Source organism: Megalopta genalis, chromosome 8 (genome assembly GCF_051020955.1).
Source record: "Megalopta genalis isolate 19385.01 chromosome 8, iyMegGena1_principal, whole genome shotgun sequence".
NCBI classification, from domain to species: domain Eukaryota; kingdom Metazoa; phylum Arthropoda; class Insecta; order Hymenoptera; family Halictidae; genus Megalopta; species Megalopta genalis.
In genome coordinates, this window is record NC_135020.1 from 11,791,248 (window position 1) to 11,818,232 (window position 26,985).

Genomic DNA, 26,985 nt, shown 5'->3' on the forward strand with positions numbered 1-26,985 from the left:
TAATCGATCCTCAGCTTGTAAATAAAAATGATAGAAACTATAAAAACTACTAAACTGATAACTATATGAATAATAACTGTATAAGTAATAAACTACTAAAAACTAATAAATAGTCGTATCGCCTCTTCCCAAATTGTCCATTTTTGTTTCCAAGCTGAGGGTCAATTAGGGAGAATTTACTATAATATTTGATAAGAAAATGTTTCCAAAACTTTCCATCTTTATGTTTCGATTAGGTAAACTGGTATTTCGCGCGGAAAATGTTCTCCTTCCCTTGCAGAAAACGAAAGGTAAACGGAAATTTATCTCTCCCCTCGATAATTTAACCCTTTGCACTCGACCGGCGACTGTGAAGCGACGCTAGAAATTGCTACACTATTCTCGAAAGAGTTTTCACGTTATTAAATTTGTCTGTATTCGATAAATTGTCGAATAATAGAGAAGCTTTCTGTAAAGTAAGATAAAATAAAATATAAAACCGATCGTATCGAATGGAAATGCTGTAGGTTGAAAGAAACGTCTTCATTTTGGCATTAAAATAGTCTCGAGCGCAAAGGGTTGAGTTGTTTCAAGACAACGTTCTCATGTTCTTATATTCGTTTGATGTTTTTTTCCTCTTGCTGCTTTAACTAATCATTTGTCTCGTAAATGATCTTTCTGTGGATCTTTTGGTGAAAACAATATGTACCGCAGCAGCTGCGAAAAATAAGAACAATCATTTTATTCAGTTAAAAGTAATACGTGTATAAATACTCTTCGAGCCCTTTTAATCTTTCTGCTATGGTCAGTTATAGTTATCCATTTCTGCCACAAGTAAAACAGTGAGAATTTATGCATTGAATCAATGATTCACGTGGAGAACTTGTGAACATTGCTAATGAAATATGCAACCGACTTCAGAGATGATCGTACAATTTATTTTAAAATACGAGAAAAGCGATGGCTCTCTTAGTGTGACCACAGTATATAAATCATCGAAACTATTCCTGCCAATATTAATTACCGATAATTACCCAATCCTAAACGTGACTAACGTATATTGTTTTATAACAATGACAAGATTGGCTTTATTTCAACTTCCTCCGATTTTTATTATAATATATGCTCGAATGAAGAAGTTCACGTAAAGATCTCTGACAAAAACGTTTTTATAGTATCAGGAATTGTGAATGAAAAAATGAGAAACCAGTCATTTCGACTGGTTAAGTGACAATGTTAGTGTTAAGTAACAATAAATATTTCTAAGCTTAACAATCTTAGATTGTTGAATCACTATTATCGATTAAAAGTAAACGATTCATGATGCATTCATTTCAAAAACGCAATGCCCTTGTACAGAGAGATTTGGAAAGTTCTATTGTTTGCGTCTATTAAAAGAACCGCGCTATAATACTGTGTTATAAACAACAATAAATATTTCTAAGCTTAACAATCTTAGATTCTTGAATCACTATCGTCGATTAAAAGTAAACGATTCGTGATGGATTCATTTCAAAAACGCAATGCCCTTGTGCAGAGAGATTTGGAAAGTTCTATTGTTTGCGTCTATTAAAAGACCCGCTCTATAATACTGTGTTATAAACAACAATAAATATTTCTAAGCTTAACAATCTTAGATTCTTGAATCACTATCGTCGATTAAAAGTAAACGATTCATGATGCATTCATTTCAAAAACGCAATGCCCTTGTACAGAGAGATTTGGAAAGTTCTATTGTTTGCGTCTATTAAAAGAACCGCGCTATAATACTGTGTTATAAACAACAATAAATATTTCTAAGCTTAACAATCTTAGATTCTTGAATCACTATCGTCGATTAAAAGTAAACGATTCGTGATGGATTCATTTCAAAAACGCAATGCCCTTGTGCAGAGAGATTTGGAAAGTTCTATTGTTTGCGTCTATTAAAAGAACCGCGCTATAATACTGTGTTATAAACAACAATAAATATTTCCAAGCTTAACAATCTAAAATTGTTGAATCACTATCGTCGATTAAAAGTAAAGGATTGAAGATGCATTCATTTCACAAACGCAATGCCCTTGTGCAGAGAGATTTGGAAAGTTCTATTGTTTGCGTCTATTAAAAGAACCGCGCAATAATACTTTCATCGAAGCACCCTTTCACTGGGATCTGGCTCGCTGACCACAGCAACGACTTTAAGCTCGAACCGCGAATAGGCTGCCGCTAACGATCGAAACGGATAGGTCGATCCGCGAGGTCCTTTCGCGAAAGTGTCCGCCGCGAAATTCTCGATCCTATTATACGCGTCCAAGGATTTCCTTTCGCGCGCACGCGTTTCGCGTTAATTACAGTGCTAATGAGCTCCAGCGAGTAATCAAAGCAAATGTTTCATGACACGAGCGAGCAAACCGTTTGACGGCTTTGCCTTTCTGTCGTCTGGCCTTCGTTTGCCGGCCACCTTTTCCTTCGGGCTGCCTATTTCTGTCAGTTCGCTCTTCTGAAACTTCGTTTCCGCCATCGCGGTGTGCTCGCCGCCGTTTTTCGATCGCGTTTCCCATCGGAAGGAACGCCTAAGCCCTCCGCGGCGAGAGCCGGGGCTCTCCGTATTCCGCGCGTGTTCTCGCTCTCGCGGCACACCGGCGAGTTTTATTTCCGTTCGCACGCTCGGATCGGAATGCGATCCGCCGGTATGTTTTTTGATTACAATTCATCCGCCGTGTTTACCCTGCACCCGTTGCTACTGGCTCGCGCACAGACAAACCGCTGCTCCAGGCACTGACTGTTACTAATTAAGGGCGGTTTCAGTACGCGTGTTAATTCTTAATTAATATCTTTGTTGCCTCCTCCGACGTGGCAGCCCTCGGCACCCATTTCTCGCTCGCTCGTTCGTCTCTCCTTCTCGCGGCCTTTCTCTCACCCCCTGGCCACTCTCTCTCTCTCTCTCTCGCACCCTCTCGCGCCCCTTGCCCTCTCTCTCTCTCTCTCTCTCTCTCTCTCTCTCTCTCTGTTTCTATCGCACACTTTATTTTGCGCTTCTTCTCTCTCCACCACCATCACCACCATTCTCGCTTTTCCCTCCTTTTCCGACCAGCATCGACGCGTCTCTGTTCCACCTGTTTTTCATCCTTCTACTCTCCAGCCATCAGCCCCTCCCTCTCCTCCTCCACCTCATCGCCCCGTCCCTCTTTAGCGACACCCCAGCTACACATCGTCCACCCACTTCGCTTCTGGAGTCTCTCGAATGAAAGGAGATGTATGGGAACACACGCGCATCCGAGCCACTATGATAGGTACAATCGGTCACGAGTGACGAAAGAGAGGTGAAAAGAAAGGGAGAAAGGGAAACGGAGAAAGAAAGCGAGAAAGAAGCGCGCGGAGGAGTCCGGGCTCCTACGATTTACCGCTCTCCCGCGGAGGATCTCTTTCGCGAGAAGCCGAGGAATCGCTGGTTAACCTCTTTGTCCGCTCACCCTCGCGGCGAGAAGCAGGCGAACAATTCCGCGCGATCTGGTAAATTGTTTTTCGCTCTTTTCCGTCTCATAGACCGGGAGCTTGGAAAGCCACCGACTGAAACGATGTCGCTCGCTCGCCCGCTCGCGTGTTCGAGATCCCTGCCGCCGCTGAAATGACGCCAAGTCGATGCACTAGCTAGCCCCAATTTACGCTCCACTTCTGTGTCCTATTGCAATCCGGATTCTTTTCTTTTTCTTTTTTCTTTTTCTTTTTAGCGAAACGTCTCGTGTCTTGTCGTCGCGAAGACCATGATTTTTTCATTCGTTTGCTGATACTGTGCGGTTATGAAGTTTGTTGTTGGCTGTGGCGATTTTTCTGAAATTTATTCTACACGCGTTTGCACATTTGATGACGTATTTTGATCGGTTTGATCTGTTATATTGTAATAGTATGTATCTGTATAAGAGTTTTTTTTCGGAATCCAGTGTAACATATATTTATCATCGGAGATCAATACTTGAGGAAAATGATAACAATTTTTATGTATTTGTACGAACTGCAATATCATATTATTAGATATTATATATATTGCATATATGTTATATACATATACTGTATATTGTATTTGTATTTGTACATATTATATATATTGTATATTGTATTTGTATTTATATATTTTATATATTATATATATATATTGAATATTGTATGTATATTATATATGTATATGTATATGTTATATGAATATGTTATTATTATGTACATTAATTAATGAATGATTTGATCAGAGTCACAGTGAAGTAACTCACATTTTCTAAAAATTGTAACTTCTATTTTGAAATGTAATTTACACATGCCAAAATGTTAAAAAGACAGGCGAAGTAACTAAAAAAGATATTACAAATTAACTTAACTACAAATTAACCTTATCGATGAATTCGATCAGTAAACAATGCACACGTGAATAAACGATAACACTCGCAACGATGAAAATGCCACTCGAACAATCGATAAAAGACGCAAGCTAATGAAATAACAATGCCAATATTCGGTGTGGAAAAAATATAAATAAAATATAGCGCGTGGAAGGTATCGCGCATTGTGCGAGCGGATCATCGGGAACGATGACTTCCGTTTCACTGAGAGAGAGAGAGAGGGAGAGAGAGTTTTCGTGGTAAATAATCGAGTAGTTCGGATAAGAAGTCTCTCCCAGGCGATGGCAAATTCGAGACCCAAGGTTCGGTCCACGCTTGGAAAACTTTCTTCTGTTCGGTCAGGGGATTTCACCGGCAAATACTCTTCAATCGTAATAGCCAGCGGGGGCCCTCGAGATCTCGAACGAGCCTCGCGCGTACTATTTCGCGAATAGTCAACAACGTTCGACTCCGCATTGAGCGGTGGCGCTCTTTGAAATGGAGCCCTTTACGACAAAAATGTCTGTAAAGCTCCCGAGTCGAGCGGCTCTATTAATCAACCGCCGGTTCCTTCGTGCCTGAATGCACTTCGTTTTTCAGGGAGGAAAAATACTCTCCAGTTTTCCTTCTCCCTCCCCGCGCCGCCCCTCCCTGATTTTCATTCCGTTCCGTCTCGCCTTTGTCCTAGTTCTTTTTTTCTTCTTCTCTAGTTCCATTCGACGACTCTAATACGTACGCCGACGTCTCCCGATTATTTTCATTGGTCTTTAACTGTATCGGGGCGATCCCGATTCTTTTTTGCGGCGCATGAAACCGCCCCGTGATACCTGCAGCGATTGCTATTAATATTCGGAACAATTTCTGGAAGAGAAACACGTTCTTCACTGACTTGTATATATTTTACTTGTATGTATACATATTTATATTATTATATTTATATATATAGATATATAGATATATATATATATATATAGTAATATAAATATAATATAAATCTATATCTATATATCTATATATATATATAAATATAATAATATAAATATAATATGTATAAATTTATATCTATATATCTATATATATAAATCTAATAATATAAATATTATATCTATATATCTATATATATAAATCTAATAATATAAATATTATATATATATTATTGTTTTTTGTGACTGAAACATTCCAGATACTGAAAACAAAATTGGTACATTATCACTAGAATTACCAAACCAGTCAAAATGACTGCATACTGATTTTGTTCCATTACAATCCATGATATTATAAAAACATTTTCATCAGAAATTTTTACCCGAATTTTTCTTCGTTCAGGGATTATAATACAAATCGTAGGAACTTTAAATAAATTCAATCTTCTCGTTGTTATAAAACAATGTATATTAATTGCGTTTAGGGCTCGGTAGTTCTACTTTTAAAATAGTACTAAACGATGCAACGCGACTTTATCAAATAACAGATTATTAACACTAGATTTACGGAGCACAATAAGACATTTATTCTGATTTTGAACAAATGTCATTGTAACATTTGCCGTAAGTAACGTATATAAATCGAATAAATAGCTCATAAATGTACCTTTACGATACGAATAATCGTAAATTAAAAAACTAGCGACCCGTCATTTTGACGGGTTCCGTAAATCCAGTGTTAAAGGAGTTTATGTTCAAGCTCACATTTCACCGGTTCGCCTTCACACTGGCAAGACGGTCAGAGGTTTCATTATTCATTCGAGACTAGAGTGATTAGGTCAATCAGCAGCAAGAGAATGTACCGCAAGAAGTTGCGAGACGTTTCTGATCTTGTTTCGGCGGCGCGATGCAGAGGACAGAACCGAAGCAGAACGATCTAAGGCGTTTACAGAAGACGGTCCTTCCTCCGCTTTCCTCCGCCTTTCTCAATTTCGTGATTCCCTTCCGGTTTGTTGGGAGAAGCAGGCTTGTCTCGGCCGTTTCTTTTCACGGAGGAAATTTCCAGCGAACGGTGAAATCGATACAGCGGGAAATGAGGTGATTGGATCGGACACCGGAGATGCCTCGTAAAGGCTGAAGGATTCAGGAGGCACGAGATATTCCGACGACGGTGGTCCTGGGTTATTTATGTCGATACCAAAGGTTCGTAGATCATGCTGGCAATAAGGGAGTCTCCGAGGATTTCCGACGCGGTGACTTGCATTTCGCAAATGGAATCTGAGAACCCAGTTTCTGTTACAATTCCACAATATTCTATGCTTTCTAAATTATGCTGAGCTACGACCAAGACACTGTAATAATATTTACATAGTCTGTAACGACTATGTTGGTTATACAGTAAATTCTGCCCAATTTGCCGATTGTCAACAATTATAAAAACAAGGCTCAAATAATCGTATCTCCGCTTCCAAAATCGTCCATTTTTGTGCGCGATCTGAGCGCGAATTATATATATATATAAGGAAATATTACTGTACATTCAAAGAAGAAAGCATCAATTCGAGAGTTTGCAAATATATATTTAATACGCTAAATTCCAAAAGTGCTAGCAAGCAAATATATTTAGGAAAAAAAGCGTCGATTCAAGGGTTCGCAAGAGTATTTTTAATACAATACATTAAATTCTCCCTAATTGACGCTCAGCTTGTACACAAAAATAAACTATTTAGGAAGAGGAGATACGATTATTCGAGTCTCGTGGATCTTTTTTACAGTTGTTGACAATCGGTAACTATAAGACTGGCGTAGCAATAAATTACATAGACGTAGCACAGGGAAATTCACAGCAACCCGAAATTTTGCATTTCCAGGAAAAATTACTGTAACAATTTATAATGAAATTATTATTTCCCGATGCGTTTTCTAAATACAGTAAATTCTCTCTAATTGGACAATTTGGAATGAAGAGATACGATTATTCGAGCTCGTCTTTATAGTTACCGATTGTCAACAATTATAAAAACAAGCCACAAGGCTCAAATAATCGTATCTCCTCTTCCCAAATTTTTCATTTTTGTTTACAAGCTGAAGGAAAATTAGGGAGAATTTGCTATACTTACCAGCCGAAATAAATATTTTCTCCATCGATTGCAAAAATAATTTGAATTATTTTCAAATGATACGACCAAATTCTTATATTCTCCATTTGTCCAGCAATTTCTCCCGAATTCGCGCTCAGAAACGAAAAAAAATTAAAAAAATGATTATTCGAGGCTTGCGACTCGTTTTTATCGTTGTTCACAATCGGTAACTATAAAAACGAGTCGCAAGGCTCGATTAATCGTATCTCCGCTTCCAAAATCGTCCGTTCTTGTGCGCGATCTGAGCGCGAATTAGGGAGAAATTACTGTACTTTCGCTGGGAATTGCGCGAAATTGGGATTTCATATTACGCGAACGCGACAACCCAAGATTTTCCGTGAAAACGCGACTCGGAACGGTCTCGACGTCATAATTACTTCGAGGCGAAGACAATCGAACGAGTTAGACTCCGAATAATTAGGATCCATTGACGGCGATAATTCAATTCTTCGAGTGATTCGATCCGGTGAAAAAACGGGGTGAGATTTTCCGTGATTAATTCGATTACGTTGATCAGTCGGCCGTAATCGAGTTGCTGCACCCAATTGAGTGTCTTCCTGTTTCCGGACCATTGTCTCTGGTTAATTGTAATTTCAATTAATTCAAGTATTAGGCGGCTCGAGACGTGCAGCAACGTTCGAGACGGCGGCTCGCGATCACGCTCGGTGGAAATTTTCATTGCCAGGGAAAAATTTGCAGAACGGCCGGCGAACCGGCGAAATATTTTGCGAGAAGAAAAATTCACGTCTCGTTGCCCGCGAAGTTTAACTAACCGGAGGTCTACGCAACAATTCCATTCCACTGGCACTCGAGCACTGAATTTTCACGGGAACCGCTCCGCTGGAGACACTTTTCGCCCTTACATGCCGAAATCCATCTCGTTCAAAGAGAAAAATTTCCGGTACAATATTCGGCGCCCCTGTGTTACGTACCGTTGCCAGTTTCCCGGCAGATTTTTTCGATAGTGCTGCAACGCGCGTTGCACACAAACAGAACGATCACTATGAAAAAAAAAACAAGGTTTTTCGCGCAAAAGTATCGAAGCATGACCCGCAACGCAAAGCGTTCCGAAATTCGCAAGAACAGTTTAATCCCTCGCAGCGACGTTTCGAGTAATCGATAGCAGATCATTTTTTTATAGTGTCTTTGTATTTTTACAATTTTAAATATCATTATTTAAAATTGCTTCGACAGACGATAATTGTTCCTTTAAATGTTACACTGCGTTTGATAATCGCAATTCACTCGTACAGGACAATTTTAGCGAAGCACGCTAATTTCAACAACAGTGGAAATTGATCCAGAATTGTTTAATACCGGTAGAATAACATGGCGCAATATATTATTAACTAATAACTAACCAATCTATAATTGGTACTATAATTAACCGGCTATAAGCAACCAATCACAGTCAAATAATCGGTAGTCGGTTTAAAATTTAGACGGCAAAATAGAAAGAGCATCATCGAAACCACTCCACTATTCGTATCGATCATTAAATGGAAGAGGTACGTTAACCTAAACGTTAATAGACTCGTAATGAAAATTGCGTGTATAAACTATCTACTAAATACGAACGTTTCGATATTCGTGTCTTCTAAATTCAACCAAAATTTGATCATCCTGTTATCAAAATCAAGAATTTTACTCTGAGATCAAGATATTTAATAAAACCTCCGTACCAGAATTATCTGTTATATAAATACTTTTTACATGCAATCGGCTCAATTTATGGCAACCTATATGCAACCGATTTACCGCGCAAATTAATAAAGATAATATAGAGATAAAATCTTATAAATCAAAATAAAAAATCTTAAAATATTATAAAGACAAAATCTCGCATTGTGATTAAACAACCGTTGTAATATTTGGGTATTTATGTCACTCTTCTTAGCCTGGATAATCGAGGTTCTACTGTAGAGGAGATAAAAGTTGCCTCGTTCTGTTGCAGAAATTATTATAAACGAGATAGTGTTAACACTAGATTTACGGAACTCGTCAAAATGACGGGTCATTAATTGTTTAGTTTACGATTATTCGTGTCGTAAAGATACATTTATCAGTTATTTATTCAATTTATATGTTACGTATAGCAGATGTTACTTGTGTTGAAAATCAGAATAAACGTCTCATTGTTACTTTTATAAACCACTATAAAACAGCTGTCGTTTTCGTGCTCCGTGAATCTAGCGTTAATCAAGAGAGACAGCTGCGAAGAAAATAGTAGCGCAAGAAAATAGTTAAACATTCGCGATCCTCGAGGCCACGCATCAATGCGAGTGAAATAAACGCCGGAGTTAATAACCGGCCTGTCGAGGATCGTACGTTTGACGAAACGAGTAGCCGGCACTGACACGGGGCGAATTCTCCGATATTATGTTGGCAGGATCTGTTCTATTCCATTTTATAGCCGGGGTCGTCCCCGTCGTCGCGGAGGCCATTTTCTTCAGGGGCCACCGTGCAGTATAATTGACATCGCGTCAGCTCGTAAACCGAGGCTGAAGGAAAGTAGGGTACCCTCCTCGCGGAAAACAGGTCCTTCACAGAGAAGGCTCCCTTGCTCCGTGTTTCGCCGGGTCTCCAATTTTCCAGCCGGCTTTTCTGAGCGGAGCTAGTACCACCCCCGGGGGCCGTGCCAGTCTCCTTTTGCTCCCAGAATCCTCCGGTATTTTCCTTTGCCGGCAAATTGGACTATTACGGCGGCGTGTCCTCGCGAAAACCGCGTATTTTCTCTCTTCCTTCTGTCGGCCGTCCCTCTGCCCCCTTCTCGCCAACCCCGAGAAACCCTCCGACCCCCCCTCTTCCGCCGTCCCCTCCTCCCCCCCATTTCTCCGACTCGAAGGTACCCTTTTCCACGTCCCACGACACAGGTCCTCTTACCTAGCGGCTCAAAGTGGCGCGCAGTTGTTAAAACAACCAATTCTGTCGGAAAGCTGCTCGTTACGGACGCCTCTCGTCCTCCACGGAATCCTTCGTAATCCTGATGGCAAACCGTTCGTTTCCCTGCTGACGCAACGAAAACGCCGGCCAATAAAATCCCTCTATTCCGCGGCGCCGCGCTCACGGCGCGGCACCCACGTCCCATCGCTCTCGGTTTGATAAACGCAGTTTCCGTCTCGTCTTGCCCGTTTCGCGACGAATCGAGCTAGAAAATGACGGTTCAATCAATTATGCCCCGGCGTTCTCTGTTTAACGTTATCTTCCGGCTCGATTTTGTCTATCAGCTTCTTTACTCGACGATCGATTTAGTTCTGCCGCTTTTTATTCGAAACGCGTATCAAGAACTACAGTAACTTCTCTCTAATTCGCGCTCGGATTGCGCACAAAATTGGACAATTTGGGAAGAGGAGATACGTTTGTTCGAGCCTTGCGGCTCGTTTTTATGGTTGCTGATTATCAACAGTTATAAAAACGAGGTGCACGTCCCGCCGCTCTCGTTTTGATAAACGCAGTTTCCGTCTCGTTTTGCCCGTTTCGCGACGAACCGAGCTAGAAAATGACGGTTCAATCAATTATGCCCCGGCGTTCTCTGTTTAACGTTATCTTCCGGCTCGATTTTGTCTATCAGCTTCTTTACTCGACGATCGATTTAATTCTGCCGCTTTTTATTCGAAACGCGTATCAAGAACTACAGTAACTTCTCTCTAATTCGCGCTCGGATTGCGCACAAAATTGGACAATTTGGGAAGAGGAGATACGTTTGTTCGAGCCTTGCGGCTCGTTTTTATGGTTGCTGATTATCAACAGTTATAAAAACGAGGTGCACGTCCCGCCGCTCTCGGTTTGATAAACGCAGTTTCCGTCTCGTTTTGCCCGTTTCGCGACGAACCGAGCTAGAAAATGACGGTTCAATCAATTATGCCCCGGCGTTCTCTGTTTAACGTTATCTTCCGGCTCGATCTTGTCTATCAGCTTCCTTACTTGACGATCGATTTAGTTCTACCGCTTTTTATTCGAAAAATAATCAAGTATCAAGAACTACAGTAATTTTTCCCTAATTCGCGCTCGGATTGCACACAAAAATGGACAATTTGGGAAGAAAAGATATTCCAGAGATTATCCGAGCCTTGCGGCTCGTTTTCATGGTTGTCGATTATCAACAAAACGAAGTGCACGGCTCGAATAATCGTATCTCCTCTTCCCAAATTGTCCATTTTCTTTTTTTTTGCCCAATCAAAGCGCGAATTAGCGAGAAATTACTGGACCGTGGAAACTTCTATTTATATTTATTGTGATTGTTTTCTGCGATTTACTGGAATAAAATATTGCAATCTACAAGTTCTATATTCTTAGATGAAAACGCAAGATTTTGTTTTGCAGCAATACTGGCTAAGCAATCTTTGATTGATGGTTAAACGTCGACGATGATCGTAATTCACGTACTCGTGTAGGACAACTTTAGTGAAGCACAGTAATTTCTACAACAGTAGAAACTGATCCAGAATTGTTTAATACCGATAGAATAACGTGGCGCAATATATTATTAACTAATAATTAACCAATCTATAATTGCTATTATAATTAACCATCTATAATTAACAGGATGCTCTTAACACGAATGTATATAATGCACGCTGCGATCAGTGTAAAAAAGCAGTTCGACCAGCACGTCGTTTCATTTTATGCAGAAAATATAAAAGGAACATTTTCTAAATGTGTTTTTCTTTATTAACTACCCACTATTTTTTTATTGATTTATTACGATAGTGTCAATTTGACACACGAGGGTCACATTAATCTGGCAAATGACGGCCGAATGATGGTCAATACTCGAACGACGGACTCGGAGACAATTGGGACTCGAATCGTAAAAATTGATATTTTAATGTCAAATTTTTAACACCCAATTTCAATACTTAGACGTTTACATTTCCTACAGCAAATTCTGTAGAAAACTTAACATATCTAGGAGGAATACTACAAAAAACATGTTGACAAAAAAATTGATAAATAAAGTGATAAATAATCCTAAGTATGCCTAGTTATATTTTATCAGAAAGATCCGCCGTTCGAGGGTTAAATGAAATGAACAACATCCGCATCCAGCGTGAATCGATTCTGTTCAAAAGCTTGATAAATAAACGCGTATCTTACAACATGAAGGAAAAAGCCTAAAATTCTGTTATGTTATCGAAAATGATCGAAATGTTATCAGCAGTGACTAAATAGAACAAAAGCGTTCGTTCCACTTGCATGCCCGCGTTCTACCGAAGATTCCGTTCCTGGATTCGAGCGCAACGTCGAAACAGCTCCGCTGTGATCGACGATCCAGCGGGGCAGGAAGAGACTGCACACGACGCCGAAAATTCGTCCCTAATTGACGGTGTCTCGAACACAATTGCTCGAGTTCGAGGGATCCCCGTGCACCGTGAGGCGATTTAAAATTTAGCGTGGTAGGCGTGCACGCGGAATCGTGTTTCGGGAAAAGGAAAGTCTCCCGTTACCGATTAGCGTCCGACCAGGGGGAGAGGGTGTGGTCGTCGGCCCCGATTTCTCGAAATATTTTGACAAGAAACTTAATATCGCCGCCCCGCTCGACCCGGAAAACTTGAGACCACGCGAAATTATACACGGCTGCTCGTACCTGAACCGAAGAGACTCTCTCTCTCTCTCTCTCTCTCTCTCTCTCTCTCTCTCTCTCTCTCTCTCTCCCCCTCCGTGATCCTATTTCCACCGTTTCCCGACCGCGAACGCGCCACGGACGTCGAGGGTGCACGACAGGGAAAACTGCGTGACGTCGAGAGGAACGCGGCCCCGAGTGTGCCCGGCGCAGCGCCATTAGACGCGAAGGTCATCCACAGTAATCATTTTCAACCTGTCGTCCCTTGTTTCGAGCGACATCGCTTTGCGGGTCGGGCAGGCGGCGCTTAATGGCTCGGAAAAATCGGAATCATCGCCGGTATGAATACGTAATCAGTTTTTTCCGCTCATCCTTCCCCGCATGACGTCATCGCGCTCGAGATATAGAGGGTGTCCCAAAAATCTCACGCAATCTGAAAATGGCGGGTTCCTCGGATCATTTGAAGCAGCTTCTTCCTTTACGAAAGTTTTCTCCGAGGCACCGTTAACGAGTTATTAACGAAAAACAGTGACCAATGAGAGGCGAGCTCGGCTGGCGCGAGGCGATCGAGCCAATGAGCGGAACTGGGCTTCGTGCGCTGGTTGGCTGGACCGCCTCGCGTCAGCCGTACTCGATTCTTATTGGTCACTGTTTTTCGTTAATAACTCGTTAACGGTGCCTCGGAGAACATTTTCGTAAAGGAAGAAGTTGCTTCAAATGATCCGAGGAACCCGCTATTTCCAGATTGAGAGACATTTTTGGGACACCCTGTATATTATAACTCGGCGATGACCGACTGGGGCGAGCGTCGCGAGATTTCTCTCCCTGTTCGAACGCTGGCGTCCAGCGACGTCGAACGAACGCGGTCGAACAGCTTTAAACGCGGCGTTTCGCGCTGATTAATTCGCTCGAGTCGGTTTATCGCGTCGTCTACGACATTGTGTTAGAAACTCGGGGACCCGGTGCACCGGCGCCGCGAAGTAGTCCACTTTGACTGCTTCCGTGATTCGTGTGAAACTACTTTCGTCGCGTGAAATTCAGACGTGGTCGCGAATTCTTTGTTTCGTTTGCTCCTTACATGAATCTCGCGGACGATGAAATAGTAACAGCGGAACAAACTTTGCAATTATTGTTCAACGTATTTAACACTAGATTTGCGGAGCCCTTCGAAACGACGGGTTAATGATTTTTTGATTTTCGATCGTTCGTATCGTAAAGATACGTTTATGAGTTACTTAGTCAATTTATATGCGTTATTAACCCGTCAAAATGACGGGTCACTAATTCTTTAATTTACGATTATTCATATCGTAAAGGTTATTTATTCAATTTATATGTTTTTACGGCAAATTACTTGCGGCAAATGTTACAACAAAACTTGCTAAAAATCAGAATAAATGTCCTATTGTTGCTTTCATGAGCTCATATGAAACAGCTGTTCTTTTGCTCCGTAAATCTAGTGTCAAAAAGCCGATTGAACTGCATTTATTCAAGTATTTACAATACTTTAGTTATTACAACTTCTAGACTGCGTAATTTTATGTGCTCTGTCTAAGCTATAATAATTTAAACTCTACTATGCAAAATCGTCGAAAATCAAATTAAAGGAATCGTACTTCTTTCATGCATCATTTTAGCAAATTGCAGGTGAAAAGTCTATGGTATAATTTCTGCTAGCATTTAATATAGCAAATGTTTCTAAATATTCATCTACCGAATCTCAAAATGAGAATTTCTTCGCTGACGATTTTTATCAAGGATTTATATCGCGTTCGTGTAAATTCTATACAAAATTTAGGAGCTTTATTTAACAGAGCTTTTATTTTTACTTTATTTAATCAGCAGTAAAGGTCCGGCGACTTTGCTCCGCGTGTAACCAAAGATAACAGTTTCTTTGGGTTTAAAAGGGTCGACGGGGATTATAGTAAAGTACAGTATCGTTCGCGAGTACGTTGGATCCGTGATAAATATCAGGAGTAGACTGCGGCGACGAACTCGAGCGAAAAGCACGTCGTAACCGCTGCACGGTCGTTTGCGCGACTTTATGGATTCGTCCCGTAAAATTCTAAAAAGTGATCTTTCTCTCGCCGGATGAAATGGACGCAGTTCCTCGCTTCCGTGCGATGCCGCTGAAACGACTCATCGCAACGAATGAACACGACAATAGGATTTGCTCGCGGTCCCGTGCCAATAAATTTCAAGAAATTTGGAAATCACTGCACCTCTCTTATCTCTGTCGCATTAAACGTCGCCCGCGCTACGTTTGTTTACTTGAAATTGCATTTTATACACTGTTGGACATGGAATTCTTACCTGGACTAGGATTTGAGAAGGAGCCCTTCGACTGAGAGAATCCTGGAACAGAAAATGCAGTTTCTTTACTGTAGAATTTTTGATAATTGTCTCGCTTTTGGTGAGCGAATTTTTTCTGCGTTGTTCGACGCCAATGACGCACGGTGACAGCAGACATTTTTGGCGTAATTTTACGTAAGTCTGTGATTGTGTTGAATATTAGATAAAATAATAAACATAATAATATATAATACAAAAATATAATATATATTATATATATTATATATTATAAATATTATATATCATATTATATTATGAGTATTATAATATATATCATACATATTATAAATATTATAATATATATATATCATACATATTATAAATATTATAATATATATCATACATATTATAAATATTATGTATCATATTATATTATAAATATTATATATATTATATATATAATATAATAATAAATAAGATCGGCGCATCGCAGTAACAGCTTAATTAATTACTCAGATAACACGCCGTGAAAGAGTGATTAACATTTTCAGTGACGCGCAAGTGGTGTCATAAAATGGCGTGCGGATATTTCTATCATTTTCGACCGCGCAAACATCTCGGTCGGAGCGGCTGAAAAATTTTTAATTGACCACGAAAACAGTAACTCGCAATGCCCGGCTGGCAGCCCCGGCTCAAATTACATTTGCAAATATTCATCGCAATAATTATCCGTCGTTATAACGAATGCAGGCTCCGAAACAAATTGCATGGGGAGTAAAAAAAAAAAGGAACGGAAAAGCGTATATCGCGAAATGAAATTTCATCTAAAAATTAACTAGAATTCAGGGAAACGCGCTTCGAAGGGGGGTGGCGGTGGTGGCACGCGGGCTGCCTCGACGCTCGACCCTGATTAACGGCTCCGCGAAATTAACTCGACAATTATTTCATTAGCGCCTAGTAAGACATTTTTCATCCAGTCTCAATGGGCTTTCGGATCCGCGGAGAAAGAGCGAGAAGGATGGCGCGTGCGGCAGTAGGAGGGGGACACGTGTTCCCGTGCGCTATAGCTTGCGCCGAATGCACTACCCTTAATGACTCGACGAGAATTAACTGTAATTTAATTAATTAAAATCTCGCGTAAAAAAAGCGCCGGAGCTTCTGTCGCTCGCGGGACTAGACGTGACCCAGGTCACCTCGTTAGAATGATTATCAGGAGAACTCGAAACTATCTTTTACGCTCGCGAGTTAATTTCGAATCGATCTTCCACGCGTTCCACTGCGGGGATAATGAATATTTTAAGCAACGCACTTTACAAACGCCATCGCAGCCGCTACGGTTTTTCTAATAATTGATATCGTAAAATGCAATTTGCAAGACTTTTCTTCGTCATGGTGCCGTTGGAAGCAGTAAATTGACGCTAGATTTACGGAGCACAAAAGCAGCTGTTTTATATTTGTTAATAAAAGTAACAGTAAGATATTTATTCTGATTTTTCACAAGTGTTATTGTAACATATTGTAACATTTGTAATATATTGTAACATTATTGTGACGTATAAATTGAATAAATAACTCGTAAATGTAGCTTCACGATACGAATAATCGTAAATTAACAAATTAGTGACCCATCATTATGACGGGTTCCGTAAATCTAGTGTTAAAACAACAATAAGAGACCGTTGTTCATTCTTTACGTTTTTGCTCCAAAGAACAACGAAAAAGCAACAAATACTAAACTTTATGAAATTTTAACTATTCTTCGTTGTCTCAAGTTTAATGTTGATATCACAGATAATAAGGTTTCGCATGGATCAATTAATTTTCATTTTTGTCTCAAGAATATTCCGTTACCAGTACAAAACAAAAAACGATTTCGTTCATATCGATCAACGCTTCGCAATGTACAGTAATGTCTCCCTAATTGTCGCCCAAATTGTGCAAAAAAATGAATGGATTACACAAAATACACAGTCGTCAGAAATCAGTACCCAAAATACAGTAATGTCTCTCCAATTGACGCCACAAAAATGTACAATTTGTGAAGAGGAGATACGATTATTCGAGCCTTACGGCTCGTTTTTATAATTGTTGTCAATTGGTAACTATAAAAATTAACTGCAAGGCTCGAATAATCGTATCTTCTCTTCCAAAATTGTCCATTTTTGTGCACAATCTGAGCGTCAATTAGGGAGACATTATTGTAACTAGCTTACTACAGTAAATTCTCTACAATTGTCGCTCAGCTCGTAAACAAAACTGGACAATTTGGGAAGAGGAGATGCGATTATTCGAGCCTTGCGGCTCGTTTTTATAATTGTTGATAATTCGTAGCTATAAACTGTTAATATAATATAACTGTCAATCGGTAACCATAAAAATTAACTGCAAGGCTCGAATAATCGTATCTTCTCTTCCAAAATTGTCCATTTTTGTGCACAATCTGAGCGTCAATTAGGGAGACATTATTGTAACTAGCTTACTACAGTAAATTCTCTACAATTGTTGCTCAGCTCGTAAACAAAACTGGACAATTTGGGAAGAGGAGATGCGATTCTTCGAGCCTTGCGGCTCGTTTTTATAATTGTTCATAATTCGTAGCTATAAACTGTCAATATAATATAACTGTCAATCGGTAACCATAAAAATTAACTGCAAGGCACGAATAATCGCATCTTCTCTTCCAAAATTGTCCATTTTTGTGCACAATCTGAGCGTCAATTAGGGAGACTTCACTGTACCGAGTTCTAATTCATCGAAACAAACAGTCTCTGACAGAATCGTTCTTGGTCAATATTTCTCGAACATACAGTAATGTCTCCCTAATTGACGCTCAGATTGTGAAGAAAAATGGACAATTTTGGGGAGATATATATTATATATATAATATATATATATATATATATATTATTATTATTATTATATATATTATTGGGGAGATATATATTATATATAATTGTTGACAATTCGTATCTATAAAAACAAACCGCAAGGCTCGAATAAACATATCTCCTCTTCCCAAATTGTCCATTTCAGTGGACAATCTGAGCGTCAATTACAGAGACACTACTGTATTACCGCGCAAGATCAACGTTGGACAACAGAAATAACGCAACGAAACCACGTATCCGAGAAAAAATTGATTTCCCGACCGAGATCGGTAATAAACCGGCGGCGCAGCGTTTGCTCGTAGCGGGTTGCATCGATACCGTGTCACCGATAATTCGCCGGATAATAGGGAGTGTAACAAAAAGCGTGGTAAACGTCGCCGGTGCCGCGATCATTACGTTCCCATAATTTCCGCGCAACGGGTGACAAGCCCGCGAGGCATTCATCACGGCGAACAACAGCGATATTCGTAATTAGAGGCAATTTTGAAAACCTGCTGGTATCCTTGGTGGGCGCAGACGTTCGTTCGGTCTCACTCGTTAGCTCCGCCGCGGATTTAATTGCCCAGCGCGAGCACGACGCAACAAATCCGCCCGTTAATCGCGCGACCGGATTCTGAATCCACTTTGTGGACGTGGTTCCCCGGCTTGCCGACGTGTCTGTGCACGAATACACACGCGCCCGATCCCGTACACATATACGAGCACGGACACGCAAGCACACGCGCACCTACACGCGAGCCTGCACACGTACGGGCAGGGCTCGCGCAAAAAAAAGAAAAATACACGCGCACACGTAGGTGATATTTTTTAGCTCGTTTCCTGAAAAAGTCGACCGACGTCGTCCCGGTCGTCAGACAGCCGGATCCTTTCATGGGGCGTAAGCAGCACGCGGAATCACGTCTATTAAGACGTTCCGCCGTTTCCCGTCCTCTAATAAACTCGTCCAGCGTCGTAGCGACCGCGCGGGGGTTGAAAAACAGGGGTTGAAAAAGATTCCCGCATTTCTAAGAAGGTTAGGGTCTCGTTCCCGGTCGACGGAGCGATAAAGAGCGGGCCGGGCGGCTCGGCGCGCGGGCGTGCGAGACGCGAAGTTCGCGCTTTCCGGAACGTGGCCGGGCCATGCTCGTGTGTGGTTGTAGTTGTATAGTCGCAGTTGTAGTTGTAGTTTGCGTGGGCTGCCGGCTACCGGGAGCGGCGGGACTCCACCCTCAAACGACTTTAACGAGCCGCGCCGTCTTAAAATGGGGATGCCGAGCTTGCGCCGAGTTTGCGCGTTTGTTTGATAAATTAACCCAGAAAAGTATGCTCCAACGTCGGAACACTTAACAAGCCTTAGAACCGTGCCGCGGCGAATATGGAGCACGGTTTCGGCGATACCTTAATACAGATTCACGCGGCAAAAACGATTTCTCCGCCGGCTACGAGACCGAGCGGGAAGGGCAAGAGTGACGCCCGCTGACGTTTCGTTTCGATGCAGTCGTTCCCTTAATCGCGCGCCAAACTTTAGCTATATTTTATGTATACTCACCCAGTGGATATTTCTCCCTGATTCGCGCTCAGATTTCGCGCAAATATTGACGATCTGGGAAGAGGAGATACGATTATTCGTATATACGTTTTTGTAGTTACCGATTGTCAACGATTATAAGAACGTGTCGCAAGAGTCGAATAATCGTATCTCCTGTTTCCAAATCGTCGACAAAAATGATAGGGAGACATTACTGTACAGTAATGTTCGCACAGATTGTCCACAAAAATGGTCAATTTGGGAAGAGAAGATACGATTATTCGAGCCCTGCAGCTCGTTCTTATATAGTTGTTGACAATTCGAGACTATAAAAACGAACCGCAAGACGTAGGACCAACACAGGCAAATTCACAGCAACCCGAAATTTGGCATTTCCAGGAGAAATTGCTTAAAACGAGACGCAAGGCTCGAATAATCGTTTCCTTTCTACCCAAATTGTCCATCTTTGTGCGGAATCTGAGCGCAAATTAGGGAGAAATTACTGTGGTGACAAATGGAGAGTATAAAAATCTGGTCGTATTATTTGAAAATAATTTAAATTATTTTTGCAATCGATGGAGAAAATATTTATTTTGGCTGGTAAGTATAGTAAATTCTCCCTAATTTTCCTTCAGCTTGTGAACAAAAATGAAGAATTTGGGAAGATGAGATACGATTATTTGAGCCTTGCGGCTCGTTTTTATAGTTGTTGACAATCGGTAACTATAAAGACGAGCTCGAATAATCGTATCTCTTCATTCCAAATTGTCCAATTAAAGAGAATTTACTGTATTTAGAAAACGCATCGTGAAATGATAATTTCATTATAAATTGTTACAGTAATTTCTCCTATAAATGCCAAATTTCGAGTTACTGTGAATTTCCCTGTGCTACGCCTATGTAATTTATTGCTACGTCGGTGTTATAGTTACCGATTGTCAACAACTGTGAAAAAGATCCACGAGGCTCGAATAATCGTATCTTCTCTGCCTAAATAGTCCATTTTTGTGTACAAGCTGAGTGTCAATTAGAGAGAATTTACTGTAATGTATTAAAAATACTCTTGCAAATCCTTGCTAGCACTTTTGGAATTTAGCGTATTAAAAATATATTTGCAAACCCTCGAATTCATGCTTTCTTGTTTGAATTTACAGTAATTCTTCCTCAATTCGCGCTCAGATTGCACACAAAAATGGACAATTTCGGCAGACAAGATACGATTATTCGAGCCTTGCGTTTCGTTTTTATAGTTATTGACAATAGGTAACTATAGTTAGTGTTCTATCATAAACAAAAGAACAGAAATTCTGTCTTCATATTTAAATGGACTGTAAATTCGAAAAGAATGCAATTAACAGTTCCTGCCTGGTCATCAACAAACTGCGGATTTTTAGCATTTGGTAACTGCACTGCGGATTTTATGCATTTATGAGAGAAACGGTAACGTTAAATGCAAAATCGGAAGAACGTCGGGAGAGAATAAAATTACACGGGCGCGTTATTTTCAAATAATTAAAACTATCAAGAGAAAAGATACATTTTCTCAGCGAACTCTTATCTCTTAAAATTGCCGGAGAAAAACTTATATTGTGTCCAAATTATTTATATCTTGACTAAAGCGATCAAGTAAAGTTTAAAACAGCGTGAGAATTAGAAGAATTTATTAAAATTAAAGAAAGAAATGAATAACTATAGGGCCCCTTGGAATTTGTAGGCAGAAAATTTTCATTTCGCGTTAAGATCCGCGGTCTAATCTTTCGGACTTCCTAATTAAATAATGTCCTGCACACCAACGGACCAAAATTTCGAACGTTTCCAGAATCGATCGTCGAAAGTCTGCCGATCGTCGCCGAGTGTTCCGTGTTGAAATCCATCCGCAGTTGTTCACTTGAAGGTACAGGAACGAAACGCGTGTCATGGGGCATTATGATCCCCATCGGTGTTCCGCTTTTCCCCGGGTTCCTCCCTTCCCGGGAACGTGAAACTTAAACCCCAATCCGCGTCCACGGGTGAAAAGGTTTCAGATTTTTTGAAAACCCTGACAATACCGTCCACGGGCCGCGCCGCTGGTGACAAGACATGGGCCTCTCCATTGAGAAAAATCCACTTCCTAGGTCTCGTGTTACCCGGCGTATTTTGACAAGATCTCATTGTCGTCGCACGGCTAAGCCCTATTGACTCTATTATGGGCCTATTAGTATTATGGTGGGATTTGTGGTTACTCCTTGAAAGACGTCCTTGCCCGGTCCGCCCTCCTCCACGGGCCTCTTTCTTGCCCCCACCCTACCACCCCTCGAAACCGAACGCTTCCATTCAGGACACGCCACGGACGCGGATCCCCCGTGATCCGTTCAGCGTGCAATTTTCCTCGACGCAGAGTCGAGTCAGCGAGAGCGTCGATTACACGCTCGTTTCCGCCATTTGTCACCTGGATTTCACGGAGACGCGATCCCGTTCGACGACCGACACCTCCCGTCGCGTGCACGAAATTATACCATCGGGTTCCTTTCCGAGTTTGTTCCGTTCTGCTGCGGCATCGTCGGGCACGGTTTCGTTTCAAATCGAATTTCAACTTACTTAATAAATAGCCGATTCTCTCCCAATAGTTCGAGGATTTAGGGGAACATGTTTCCACGGAATTAAACGCCCCTAACAATTACCGTCGACGCGAGGAAAACGAAACGAACAAATCGCTCACAGTTGCCGCCTTACACGCGCTAATGCACATTCTATAGTAAAGTGTGTGTATCATTTTTGGTAGTGCATGATCCACTAGGAGAGTGGTTTTTATAATGCATACGATCGTGTTTGCTCATTGGTAGAAGAAGTGTTCTATTAATCGCAAGGGACAAAGAAAACTTTGAGAGAAGATTCTCGGTATTTTAAGATTTTTAGATTCCAATTAAACGGAACGAATCTTCTGAACAACTATAAGTACAGGTAAGTACTTCTATTACACGGCAGAACTTTTCTATTATCCCAATCAATTGCAAAACTAAAGGAAATTCTTTTTACGTATTCTCTAGCAAACTATTCGGACTAACATTTCAAAAAAAATCAAGCGATTTGGACCAATTTAGAACGAGTTGTTCTTTTTGAAAAGCTGTCGATATATATAGTAAATTCTCCCTAATTGACGCTCAGATTGTACACAAAAATGGACAATATGGAAAGATTGCTGGAATAATCGTATCTCCTCTTCCCAAATTGTCCATTTTTGTGCGCGATTTGAGCGCAAATTAGGGAGAAATTATTGTACATGAGACCCAGAGCTAGTACAAAAGTTCTGTAAACTTATTAAAAACAAATATTTTCTTTTCAAATTCCATATAAGAAACTTAACTTTTAAAAACGAAAAAAAACAAAAATATTATTTTTATTTAATGTAGCCTTAATTTAATCAATTTCTTTCTTTCTGTAACCTTGATTTAATAAATCACCTTCACTTTCTGAACCTTCTCCATTCAGACTTTTTGCACCTTCTATCCTCTTTAAAAAAATCTGTAATTTTATTTAGTTTGCTGGTTCTTACAAGGTCATTGTAGATTTCATGGTACCAAGATAGACAATTTTGCAGCTTTCTTTTGGATTTTCGGCTTCTTTCAACGGAAGGGTTTATATTTATATACCCTTAATTATAATAATTATATTTGTATGTAAAGGCACTATAGTTCGTTATTCCTTCCCGTCATTATTTTAAGGTAATTTAGTTTTTGAATATGAATATGAATACAGTAATGTCAACCTAACTGACGCTTGGATTGTACACAAAAATGGACAATTTGGGAAAAGGAGATACGATTATTCGAGCCTTGCGTCTCGTTTTTTACGGTCATTGACATTCGGTAAGTATAAAAACGAGGTACAAGCCTCGAATAATCGCATCTCCTCTTCCAAAATTGTCCATTTCTGTGGACAATCCGAGCGTCAATTAGAGAGACATTACTGTATGAGTATGAGTATGAGTATGAGTATGAGTATGAGTATGAGTATGAGTATGAGTATGAGTATGAATATGAATATGAATATAACAAAAATCATGTTATCCAATGTTACAGAAGTATGTGAAGTACAAAGGTTTTCGCAATTTTCCTATCGTGTTAGAGCGAAACCGTGTTATAGAATGCCATATTGTAGAAAGGCTACCTGTACTAAGTATGCAGATTATTGAGGTTTTCAGCTTCAATCCACACCCCTTCGATGAAATAATCACTAAGTACGAGCTACGTAAATTGCAACTATCTCCATCGAGAGAGCTTACTCGACACTCTGTCGCGCACAGAGGTCCACTTTTAACGCTAGAGCTACCTTTCGAGATTACTCGCTGCACAACGACTGTTTCTGATTTATCCATGCGCATGCTATAATAATAGTCCATCGAAATCCAGCTAAATGGGCTCCTGTAACTTCTATATAAGAGTACACAAGCCGTTCGGCAGGTCTACTGTTAAAGTGTACTCTGTTCGCGTTCCGGCTCAGCGATCACCGACCACAGATTTTAATTAATCAACCGAGCAGTAATAACAAATTATTGTGACTGGCCAGGCCACAGTATAGCCACTGGAGCACCGAGAGCAACACCCTCTCTCGCAGGGACTGTTGACGAAATGTAGCCGGATGAATTGCATCGCTGCCTTTCAATCGATGCATCCGGTCACGGTGTTCAACTTGTTCTTTCGCTTTGTTCTTTTAGACATTTCGAGATACTTTGTTTGATGATAACAAACTCCGTTGGCTAAACCGAATGGAATGATTCCGGAACGGAATCAAATGAATTGCATCAGTTTTCGAGCACAGTTCGTTCGAAATACAGAAAACATGTCTCGCAATACGGAAATGTGGGGTAGTTGAGGTCATTCCAAGTATCCTTTCCCTTTGCGAAAATGCAATCTGCGGCTTTGTTTACGAGTTATTAACGTAAAACGCTGACCAATGACAGGCGAGCTCGCCTAGCGCTTGGCGGCCGAGCCAATGAGCACACGAAGCTCAGTTCCGCTGATTGGCTCGGCCGCCTTGCGCCAGTATATCTCTCACCTCTCATTGGTCACGCTTTTTCGTTAATAACTCGTAAACAAAGCCGTGGATTTCATTTTCGCCAAGGACAAACTTACTTCAAATTGCCTCAGGAACCTCACATTCTTGGATTGCGAGACATTTTTCAGACACCCTGCAGTGTTCGTTCTGGAATAGTGTGACGAGAACTGTAGACCAAGGCTCCCGGGGCTCTGTAATCCTAGAGGAGGCGGATTAGGTAGTAGTTAGGCAGGTATGTCCCGCGGCCAATGATGCCCGCACTCACAAATAAGCCTCACCCTTCGCGTGGCTTCGGTCTTAGAAAGTCGTGGAGAGTGACCTGAACGAGAAAGATCAGCCGGGCAATGTCTCGCTTGCGAAGTGTAGCCTGTGTAAGCCCCGCCGGAGATCCTTCTGTCCCATTCTGTGACATTTAACCGAGGCACTTGACTCTTCTGGCCGCGCGAAACCGAGTTCTTCAAACGTCGGCACAGAGAGGTCATCGTTTTAGCGGAGCTTTTGATTTAACAGGCGAGTGCCGTAGAGCATGATGAAATACAGTTTCGAGACATTTGCAACGATTCGAGCACTTCTTTGTGTTATCTCTTTCGGCTGGTATTGATTGCTGGCTGCGAAGACGCTGTCTGTATGCAAAGCAGAGGATTCTTTCGTACATTCTTAATGGATGCGCACGAAAATAAGTATAATAATACAACTAATACACTAGGTGATATACTTCGTTACAATATAAAATAGTGAAGCTTATGAGGATCGTGCAGTGTATTCGCCTGGAGTAGTAATTAGTATTAGTATTCCGTAGTGAACGAGTTTATAGTGCGTGTAATGAATCGGATAATTATAACTATAGCAATGTCTCCCTAATTGACGCTCAGATTGTCCATAAAAATGTGACAATTTTGGAAGAGGAGATACGATTATTCGAGTCCTATTCGTTCTTATAGTTGTTGACGATCGATTTTGTTTAACTATACAGAGGAGCTCGAGTAATCGTATCTCGTCATTCCAAATTGTCTAATTAGAGAGAATTTACTGTATTTAGAAAACGCATCGGGAAACAATCATTTTATTATAAATTGTTACAGTAATTTCTCCTGGAAATGCCAAATTTCGAGTTGCTGTGAATTTCCCTGTGTTGGTCCTACGCCTTGCGGTTCATTTTTAGTCTCGAATTGTCAACAACTATAAGAACGAACTGCAGGGCTCGAATAATCGTGTCTTCTATTCTGAAATTGACCATTTTCGTGGACAATCTGTGCGTCAATTAGAGAGACATTACTGCACAGTAATGTCTCCCTAACATTTTTGTGGACGATTTGGGAAGAGGAGATACGATTATTCTTGCGGCACGTTTTTATAATTGTTGACATTTCGAGATTATAAAAACGAACCGCAAGACTCGGATAATCGTATCTCCTCTTCCTAAATTGTCCACTTTTGTGGAGGCTACCTCCAGGCTTGCCAGCATACAGATACCTTTCCCGTGACTACCTGATCCGTCCCGATTTGTATATACAGTAAATTACAGCAAATTCTCCCTAATTGTCGCTCAGATTGTACACAAGATGGACGAAGTTGAGAAAAGTAGATACGATTATTCGAGCCTCGCGTTTCTCTAGTTACCGATTGTCAACAACTATAACAACAATCCGAAGGCTCGTATAATCGTTCCTTCTCTTCCCATTGTCAATTGTTCCATCCGTATTTCTATTGTTTCTTAACCCTTAGTGCTCCGTTGGCTCAGGTACGGAGGCATCGCTCATTTGTTCAGTAATTCGCAGCATTAATTATTGACGGAGACGCGAATAATTAAATTCATACATTCTCTATAAACCTCTACGACACAATAAATATAAGAAAACGCGGTCGCATTTGCAACATCGAAAGATTTTAGTCGATCAACTCGTGGGAGATTTTCGTCCAGATAGAACAACAGTTTCTATATCAATCTTTGAAATCAGATTGAACAGAAAACTTCATGTAATCGAGAAAGATGCGAAGAGGGAGCATGACGTGTGTTCTAGAAATGATAAAAATCGGTGGCAGCCGTCAAAGCAGTGATTACTGTGACACTCGTTCAAGTGAACCCAGAATTCCCAAATAGGAAATTCCCAAATAGGGAATTGTTTTCAAAATTTCAACCCAAATTCTGTTGAATCTAACGTTGATCAAGATCGCTATCGATAAAACCAGTCGTCGATCAATACAAACGATTAATACGATCAGTGACCGACCGCGAACTATCGAGTTCAGCGGACCAGGACGCGACACATACACACACACACTCACACGCACAGAAGACACGGTGT

The 26,985-nt window shown here is 40.8% G+C and overlaps 1 protein-coding gene across 3 annotated transcripts in view; it reads right to left on the reverse strand.

Annotated features, from left to right (window-relative positions):
- LOC117227839 (uncharacterized) overlaps positions 1-26,985 on the reverse strand; it is a 130,945-nt gene that overhangs the window by 80,305 nt on the left and 23,655 nt on the right. For all 3 annotated transcript variants that reach the window (XM_076524102.1, XM_076524104.1, XM_076524103.1), the window contains exon 2: positions 15,272-15,313. In XM_076524102.1, coding sequence (XP_076380217.1) covers positions 15,272-15,313 — 42 coding nt within the window. The remainder of the gene's footprint in view (positions 1-15,271; positions 15,314-26,985) is intronic.